At 39.9% G+C, this 9,643-nt stretch overlaps 1 protein-coding gene across 3 annotated transcripts in view; it reads left to right on the forward strand.

The window, feature by feature from the left end:
* LOC104927075 (A disintegrin and metalloproteinase with thrombospondin motifs 2) overlaps window positions 1-5,870 on the forward strand; it is a 120,634-nt gene extending 114,764 nt beyond the window's left edge. For all 3 annotated transcript variants that reach the window (XM_027282079.1, XM_019265504.2, XM_019265505.2), the window contains one exon: window positions 2,499-5,870. In XM_027282079.1, coding sequence (XP_027137880.1) covers window positions 2,499-4,636 — 2,138 coding nt within the window. In that variant the 3' untranslated portion in view covers window positions 4,637-5,870. The remainder of the gene's footprint in view (window positions 1-2,498) is intronic.
* The last annotated feature ends 3,773 nt before the right edge of the window (window positions 5,871-9,643 follow it).

The raw sequence follows: 9,643 nt of genomic DNA on the forward strand, positions 1-9,643 counted from the left end.
GAAGTGACATCAGTAAACCCTTTGATTTCGGGGGGAGGGAACTGTGGGGTGAAGAAGAATCTTGAAGTAAAGGCTAATTTAAAAAAGAAAGAAAGAAAAAAAACAAAAAACAACAACAGGGTAGTCTGACCGCTTGAGGTTGCTTCCCATTTCACCTCATCATCAGCCATCCTCTCTTTGACTGTTATACTGAAGTTCAATAAATGCAGCTTATTTGTGCTTGCAGACTTTAAACAAATACATCTATAAATATATTTGTATTTATATATACCTATAAATCTAAATCTATATGAGTAACAATAATATTAATAATGTTTTACCATGAATAAGCTGTAGCTTATTTGCCTAAAACCTTTGGACTGCTATTGATCGCTTAGATCCTTGACTGTTATGTGTATTTTTTTATTGATTTTACATGAATACAGATGAATATTTAATAAAGGTAAAGTGTTTTGGGGGGAAGGGGTTAGACCTATATTATGCAGGACTTGGTCAGTTAGTTGCCTCTCCATTCTCTCAGATGGATCAGTGGTTTACTGTCGTTTTCTTTAAGGATAGGATCACGTTTTGTCATGCACATTTGCATCCATCACCTGCGGGCGTGTGTATACATGTGTGTGAATGCGTGTGTATCTGTGTGTGTGTGTGTGTGTGTGTACGTGCATGGGTGCATGTTTGTCTTGTCTGTTTGAGCTTAGATGGGTGAGTAAATAAATGCGGGATTGAATGATATATACTAGTCTTGTCGGCGAAAATGTTTGTGCGATTGTGTTTGTGTGTGTATATGTGTGTGTGTGTGTGTGTGTGTGTGTGTGTGTGTGTGTGTGTGTGTGTGTGTGTGTGTGTGTTTGGATGTGGATATGTGTAAGGAAGCGTCATCATTCGGGCTTTTACTCATCGCGATCAGATACAGAAATACCTCATAAACTTGATTTTAGAGCGTCCGATGATCTCATTTTATTTTGATGAACATTAACCATGTGAACAATGCCTTATCTTGGATTGAATGTAATGGCATTTATCTGTGAAAGAGATGGCTTTACTCATTCAAAGTTTCACTTGGAATAGAGGCAGCTTCAAACCAACTTAACAAACTCACACCCGCCAACCATCAAACCTACCAAGGTGATGTTGGACCAATGTCCGACTACTGGGAAGGGTTTACAAAGGGCCTAGGGTATCGACACATATGGCATCTAGAAAAAAAAAAAAAACACTTCAGACTTGTCATTGTATTGTGATCACATATTTCTGTTGTGACTATGTAGCGAGCTATCCAAGGTTTCCTTCTGCTGGAGTTGGACTGTATGAGACCAAGCCAGACCTAGCAGTGCGACTGTATATAACATTGGTGTTGACTGTATTTAATAATGTTCATGACTGTTATCTTCTTCTATAATATTCTATACTATGGGTAACTGTTTTGTGGCTTCACTGGCCTGCTGCGTGGGGCTGGCTAACGTTTGGCTAACGTTGAAGAAACATTCAGATGGACTACGTGCACTGCGTCTATATGCACTTTGATTTATCAGGGAAATTTTATTAATGTTTTGTAAATGTTTCATATGACACTTAATGTGCCATTCCAGTTTTTACATCATCATGGAAATTATGTATTTTATTTAAACAGCCCATATAATTTATGTACTTCATGTTTTTTTTTTGTTGTTTTTTTTTCAATCGATTAACAGATTGACTGGTTGATTTCCAAGTAATGAAGTGTTTTACCAAAGTGACTGTGAACTTGTAACTTTCGATACAGTTGAATTATTTTTCTTAAGAAAAGAATATATCTATATATTGAGCAGGGGGGGCGTACATCTCATTGTTTCAGTTACTGTCATTCTCAACAGCAAAGTTGTATCAATAAAAATGTTTTAAAAAGTGTGATCTTTCTCTCACCAGGAATGTTCACTGGCTTAGATTCTGTGTCAGAGGAAATGTCAGACATTAAGAGGAGAACACTTTAATTATTATTATTATTATTATTATTATTATTGTTATTATTGTTATTATTATTGTACAAAATACATACAAGTCAAGTGAGTAGAGGATTCAAATTTAGCAGCTGAAAAATGATTCACATCTGGAGTGAAGCAACACAAAGCTGCATGAGGAGGAAGAGGAAGTCAAAATTAGATATATTTACAACAGAAGACTGGCGACCCTTCTTTTTCCATTTCAGTTGCTCTGGACTAATCTATGACTTCTCTTGATGTTTGGGTTTTTCTTCTCTTCCTTCCCGCATCTTGCTAATGGTCTGGCTTTACTACTATACTCTGCACGGTGTGGAACCAACACACACTCTCTCACACATGTACTTGTACTTGTACATGTATATATAAACAAACATGCACACACACAAGATTAATGTAACATTTGCACAATCTTTCACATACAAACACATATATCCTACATATATCAGACACACACCTCTTCATACATACACTCTACCCCTGGCTGTGCCCAGTCTCAGCTTTCTGTTCTTTCCTTCACAGGCTATCGTTGTCATGGAGACCGCTCAATGCTCTGTCGTATGGATGCACTGAAGCGCCACTGCTCTCTGCCGGACTTCCAGCGCATGTGCTGCAAGACCTGCAGCAATGTCACCATCACAGAGCTTCTAACCAACACCACCACCAGATCCACCCCCATCACCTCCATCCAGCCCAGAACTACAGCTCCACCCAGCAACACTGTCAACTCTGGCTTCACCACCATCCAACCCACCAAAGCTGTCATCACCACCATTTCATCTTCTACCATCAGTCCCTGGACCGACACTCATCCTCCTGCCTTCACCACTGCTGTTCCTTATTCCACTCCTTCCCCATTAACTGCTACACAAATGATCACCACTCCAGCTGCCACCAGCCCCTCTGTTCTCCCCACTACCTTTTCCATGGCAACCACCTCCGTTATTACAACCTCCCCCAGTGTTACTCCTCATCCCCTGCCTCTGCCTGCCCCAGACATAGACGAGAGCACAGATCCACAGTTACAGAGCACTACAAATAACAGTCCAACAGCATCTGCTATGATAACTAGCACACACCTTCCAGCAATGAGCAGTCCAACTATGATGAATCCAACAGAAAGTAGTACAAAAACAGACACCCCGCCAAAACCCAAGCCCAAAAAATATATTCCACCAAAGAAAAAGCCCAAAAAGGTGCTTCCACCAAAGATCAATCAAAAAAAGAATACTGCCCAAAGAAATACAACAAGAAAAAATGACCCACCAAAGGTCAGTCCCAAAAAGAATACTCCAGGAAACAGCAACCAACCAAAAAATGTGCCAGAAAAAACAACTCCCAAAAAGACTACTCCAGGAAACACTACTCCCAAAAAAACTACTCCAGGAAACACTACTCCTAAAAAAACTACTTCAGGAAACACTACTCCCAAAAAAACTACTCCAAAAAAGACTACTCCAGCAAATACTACTCCCAAAAAAACTACTCCAGGAAACACTACTCCCAAACAAACTACTCCAAAAAAGACTACTCCAGCAAATACTACTCCCAAAAAGACTCCAGTGATGAATACCCCCCAAAAGACCCCTTCGGTGAAGACTAATGTAGAGAAAAAACCCAAAGTTACACCCAAAAAAGAGGTTCCACCAAAGGCTAATCCCAAGAAGAATATTCAGCAAAAAACAAAAATAACAAAGCCAACTCAAACAAAGACAAATGCCCCAAAAAAAACAAAACCAGGGCCCAAAAATACCGCAAACTCTCAGGCTAAAGTTAATCAGAACAAGGCCATGGAGAAGACAAATGCAAAAAAGAAAACACTTAAAACAACGTCTTCATATTATACCACAGCTCCCACTACACATACAAGTCCAGAACAACTGAAAGAGTACTTTTCATCCACGATCTCATCAAGCACCAGTGTATACGCAACAGCTGCAGACATGGCTTTCCATGAGTCCAGAGTCAATGTCACGTACATCAGTAACAGCACAGTGCCTACTGATGAAACCCCATTGTGGCATCATGATGCTTTAGCCACAACACCCAACACTTTTGAAGATGTCACAACACCGACAGGAACCGTTTATTTTGAAGATGTCAATATGCCAAGTGGAACCATTCCCTACAGTGATGTCACAATGACCAACAGCGGTGATGTCACAGTAACCAGCGGGACCATTCTCAGTGGTGATGACATCACAGTGTCCTACGGCAATGGGGGAGTGATCAGTGACACCATGGTGCTAGATGACATGGTGATCCCGACCATCAGCAGTGAGGATATGACAGACTTTTCATCCTCACCTTGGCTTGACATGTCTGAGTACATCCCCGTCAGCATCCCTGTTCCCACAACAACAGACCCATCAGACCCTACCACAGCCTCACCTTTCACCACTATCACTCCAACAACAGGAAAACCAGTCATCGCAGCTGTCACAACCTCTACTGTAAAACCCGAGCAAAGACAAGAGGAGAACTCCGTCGATCTCATATATAACAGGATCATTGGCGTGGACAACGACATCACCCAGAACAATTTGATTCCAAAGCGCCGGGTCAACCTCCGAGAGAGAACCAGGAACAAGCGCATTCAGGAGCTTCTGGAGGAGAAGCGAAACTTTCTCCTCAGGATGAAGAGAGGCCATGCAGTATGATGGACCAAGCCTTCTCATTTCTCTTATAGAGATGAACATTTACAGACTTTTGTAAGCCCTGTTTAAACCCCTCTGAAATGCCATGATGCTTTCTATCAGACCTTTACACAGCAAAAAAAAAAACAAAAAAAAACTCTGTCATATCACTATCATGACAATCAGGACTGTTACAAAAAAAAAAGAGAATATCATGGCCAAATGTTTGAACAGTTGCTTTGAATAAAGAAAAAGCCATTTGGAGTGGACAGACTGGTGCTGATTTGAAGCAAATCGCCCTGCCTGTGTAAACACAATAATGAGAAACAGAAGTGCTGAAAAGTGTGCAGCCAGTTTGACCAGCACTTTACAAAGCCAAGCCTTTATCCCCCCACAGTCTTGTTTGAGGATTCAGTGATGATGTAGATAAGGTATAATGCAGTTTGCAAAATGGTCTTATCCCTACAGGCACTTATGGAGCAACTAAATCTACCACCCAGAATCCAAATCTCCATCTCCATATTATATTACAGCCCATGACTGCAGCTCATTTCCCCACAAACAGATATTAATACTTCTCAGCTCCTAATAACAGCTAGAACAAGATGAGCATGTCCCCTTGTTAAGTGGCCAGCACTCTGAATACCCTATACACACTGCAAATTGTAGCTTGGGGAGGCATGAAAGCAATATGCTATAATGCTATACAAAGTTGGTTTAATTGAATTGTAAAAGTTTACACTGCTTGGATTGTGTTGCCTTTCCGTAAGCAAACGTCTGTCTGACTGCATGAGGTCTCTCATCTCTCAGGAAGTTAAGGTACAGTATGTAAGACTGATGAGGGACATTGCTAAACACTTGGTGCTTCCTGAATTGTGACAATATATTTTTGATATCTCATTAAGCTAGGTGGAAAAACAAACAAGACATTTCGTTACATTTTTTTGTTTTTCTTTTTTAACGGTCAGTCAAGTATGGTGCTTTTTTTTTGTCAGTGTTGCTATAAGCAATGTCCCTCATGCATTCATTTATGTACAAAGAAAAGTACAGAAAAATAATAATAAAATAAACAAGGCTGTTTGTATTAATTGTAACAAGAAAAAGAACATTTTTGTGGGCCAGTTTATTTTATTTTCTAAAAGTTGTATAATTGGTACAGCAGCTGCAAAAGTACCTATGGATCTTTCTGTACAATAACTGTACATATGAAAAAGAACTTAATGTTTAATATTTATTAAAGTTTAAGTGCCTGTGGTATTTTGCAAACTGCCAGTGTTGTGTGATTTTTGTGCCACTGACAATTATCATGCTACCCTTGTGTATTTTTTTGGCTGCAGCCAGATGTTATGTCACTCAGTCAAACCTCACTGCTTTATCAATTGATCTAAGGCTTGAGGCATGACTTAGTTTGAGTCATTTCATAATCTAATTATCAATAGCATGCTTACAAACTTTGCTTCAATCTATATTATTAGCTCCAAATTACACAGTAATACAATATCTGACACATAGGGGGAGACACAGCACATGTTTGTGCTCATGTAAGCCTCACACCACCCTTTTTATTGCCTTTCTTTATCTTGACAGAATATATGAGACTCAGGACATGCCAGAATATTGAGACACTGATTCCTAAAATGGAGCCCATATAGTAAAGATTTGTTTCGATTTAACAGCTCCTGCCAAGCATGACTTTACAAAATATCTGCTTTCACTGGAGTTGTTCTCACCCATGGATTCAAAACTTAGCCCAGGAAATGTCTTGACATAAATAAGTGAATAAAAATACTATTTCACTCACTCTCCTGTTCCAAGATTAGGCTCAGCATATAACTTTACATTTGGTTATACTCAGGTCGATTTTGTGAAAAATGTTGAGTCACTCCACTGAAACTCTGGCTCACGGACAGTAAAACATCAAGAGAAAAACAAACATGAGGAAGAACATTTTTGTAAACTCCCTCGAGACATGCAAGATTTGAGGTTGACCCTAAATTGTTTACACCTTTCATAAACCAATCGGTTGTTTTTTGGTTTGGTGGTATCTCTTTTTTTTTCCATTTTGGTTGCTTTCCAAAGCTGTCAACAACTGCCCTCTGTAAAGTGTCCACACCTCTCTTATTACAGTCATTAAAGGTTGTGCTGTGTATATCAATACCTCAAAACAGCATGACTGGCATCAGAATATTAGATTACTCATAAATTCTTGTCAGGAATGCTGTTCAGCGAATTAGGCCTGCATGGTCAATCATGCTGACTGTCAGTTACCATGTTTCCCCCCTGAGAGAGAAACAAAAATGTAGTGTACACCCAAATAATACTGGAAAATAAAGTACTAAAGTTGTATCCTCTTAAAGTTCAGTCGGTACATATCTGTAGTTGGAAACCGAATCCAAAATAGCGAGGAATATTTGTATACAGTAGCTTATAATAGTCAATATTTGTTGACCTTTGATTCAAGTGTTCAGCTTGTTCATTTATTCAGAGTCAAGTCTTTGTTGGATTGAAATGATCCAGAAAATTTTGAAAGGGGTGCATGGTTCAGAGCAAGGCTGTAAAACCACGCACAAGGAGAGAAATATGCATGGGATCTATTTTCAGTGTGATATGAATCCAAACAATCATTTTTCTGGTCTCATGAGATAAATTAGATCCTCCTTTTATAAAATCAGATTTGTCACTTCTTTATGAGATACAGTAGTGATGTAACTGTTGTCTTCTTTGAGAGAAAAAGTCCATGAGTTTCTCCTGATTACAGATGAATTTGAGATTCACAGTCAGGGTACATGTGTCGAAAAATAACATAATCAGTGCCACCAAGGTGAAAATAAATGATCGTGGTCATTTTTGTTGAGACTGCTTCAGTTTCAATCTGATCCAACTAGTCTATACTTCATAGATGTTTTGCGATTGTGATTGTATTTACTGCAACTGCAAGTGCTTGTCTTGCTGAGGAAACACTCCTCTTTGCCCTTCAGAGGACGGCCATTTGACCATTTCTCAGAAACCCTCTTGCAGATGGAAGCTCAGTGCTGAAAATCAATAACCAGTCTTAACAATCGGAGCCTTTCCATTTATCCATTCTTCAACTCAGAGTGTTCACCTCTCTTTATACCTACACACTGAAGCTTTTATCAACCAATAAGCATCCTCCTGTCCTGAATTAATGTACTTTTTTTTTTTCAAAAACGAGAGGTTTAAACCAAGACAAGATGTACTCTGAACAGGACTGGAAGTGTTTTACCTTCCTCTGCATATAAAAACATGAGTATACTGTGTATTTCCCCCTGAAATTTACAGTAATGCTCATCCCTGGACAAGTCACCAGCTCATCACAGGGCACATAGAGACAAACAACCATTCAAATGTGGTAATCCATCCAGTGATCTACTCCCCCCTTGTCCCAGATCGGGTTTTAATATCAGTGGATTAAGTAGGATATTCCAGACATTCCTCTTCCCGGCAACATTTGGGGGAGCTGCCTGGAAAACTTCCAAAGGAAGGAGGCATCCTAATCAGTTCATCCCTTTTCACCTCGGCTGGCTCCTTTTGACACTCTCTGGATGTCCAAGCAGCTCACTCTATCTCTAAGACTGTACAGAGGAAATTCATTTTATATCACACATATAGGTGGCCTCACTTTTTCAGTCACTACCCAAAGCTCATGGCCATCATAGGTCATCATCATAGGTCTGGAATGTAGCCTGTCTTGGCTATTAAATCCAGTGCTACATCACTGGTAATTTAAATCTGCCTCCCTATCTCATGCTCCAATTTACTGTCATTCGAGAACAAGATCCTGAGGTACTCCCTGAAATTTACAGTATTGGTTACTGCTGATGCTCAAAATATCACTACATTTTATGAGGATAAAAGGTCAAATTTGATAGTTGGAAGAGTATTAAATCCTGCTGACTCACTGTTACAGTCATGCCTAATTCAGACGCTTGAACAGAATAGAGCCATTATTTTCATTAGCATCCCAAGGTGCTTGGGGCAGCTTCTTACGCCAAACCTGGAGAGAGCAATCCACCGTTTTCTAATCCATGGCGTCAGACGTGGAGGCGGTGACTCTCATATTGATGGCTTTACATTCAGTGTGTGCTGAAGGTAATGGTCTGATGAAGTCAACAGAATCAACTGCAAAAACAACATCTGAAATTCTGAGGGTCTCAAACTGGACACTCTCATCAACCACCTGTGTCTCGAGATTTTGTCCCTGAAAATCATGAACAGGACTAGAGACAAGAGGCTTTCATTTACAGATGTGACAGGCACCAATGTGATAATACAACCACAAGGTCAATCATCGATCTTACTAATCCAAGTTTGCATAAAACACTCTTCTAGGTGAGATCAGGCAGGCTGTTCAGCACACTCAAGGTTTCTCCAGCATCGCTCAGGTAAGCGTTGTAGTCTCTAAGTAGACTTTAGCTAGAGACGGCACTGCTCATCCTGGGCAACTCTGGAATCCAGGCCCTCTCCAGAAACCAGTATGTGATCCCAGGAATCAGTTCACCTAGTCCCCGTCTTTACATCCACATAAGTTGCAGAATTTTATGGCTTCATGATTTTTACGTAAAGGTTAATCGTTGGAATTTGCAAATCCTCCAATTTGAATTTATCTATCCAAGAATATGACTTCTTAGTGGCTAATACAAGTCATAAATACATCACTCTCAGTAGACTCTGGGATGGTGTTCAGCTGCAAAGCCATTAAAAAGCAACTCAACCCATTCTTTAATATGCCTGCTGATAACAGCTATTTCCACAGACATGCCAGAATTGAATCTTGTCTTACATCCTGCCCTTTTTTCTTTTTTTTTTTAGAGCAGAAGCCTGGAGGTCTCATGTTTTCCTTAGCTGTATGTCATTAGCAGATCGCACATTGATGAATGCTGTTACTGTGGTGGTTGAGAGTCCATGGAGAGTATAACTGAATGACGCCACGTGCCGCTGTGTGCATGTGTGTGAGTCTTTGAGGCAAATTTAGTTCCTTGTGACTAGTCCATTAGTCCATAAAAAGCAAGG

This window comes from Larimichthys crocea, chromosome I (genome assembly GCF_000972845.2).
Source record: "Larimichthys crocea isolate SSNF chromosome I, L_crocea_2.0, whole genome shotgun sequence".
In the NCBI taxonomy this organism is placed as follows: Eukaryota; Metazoa; Chordata; class Actinopteri; family Sciaenidae; genus Larimichthys; species Larimichthys crocea.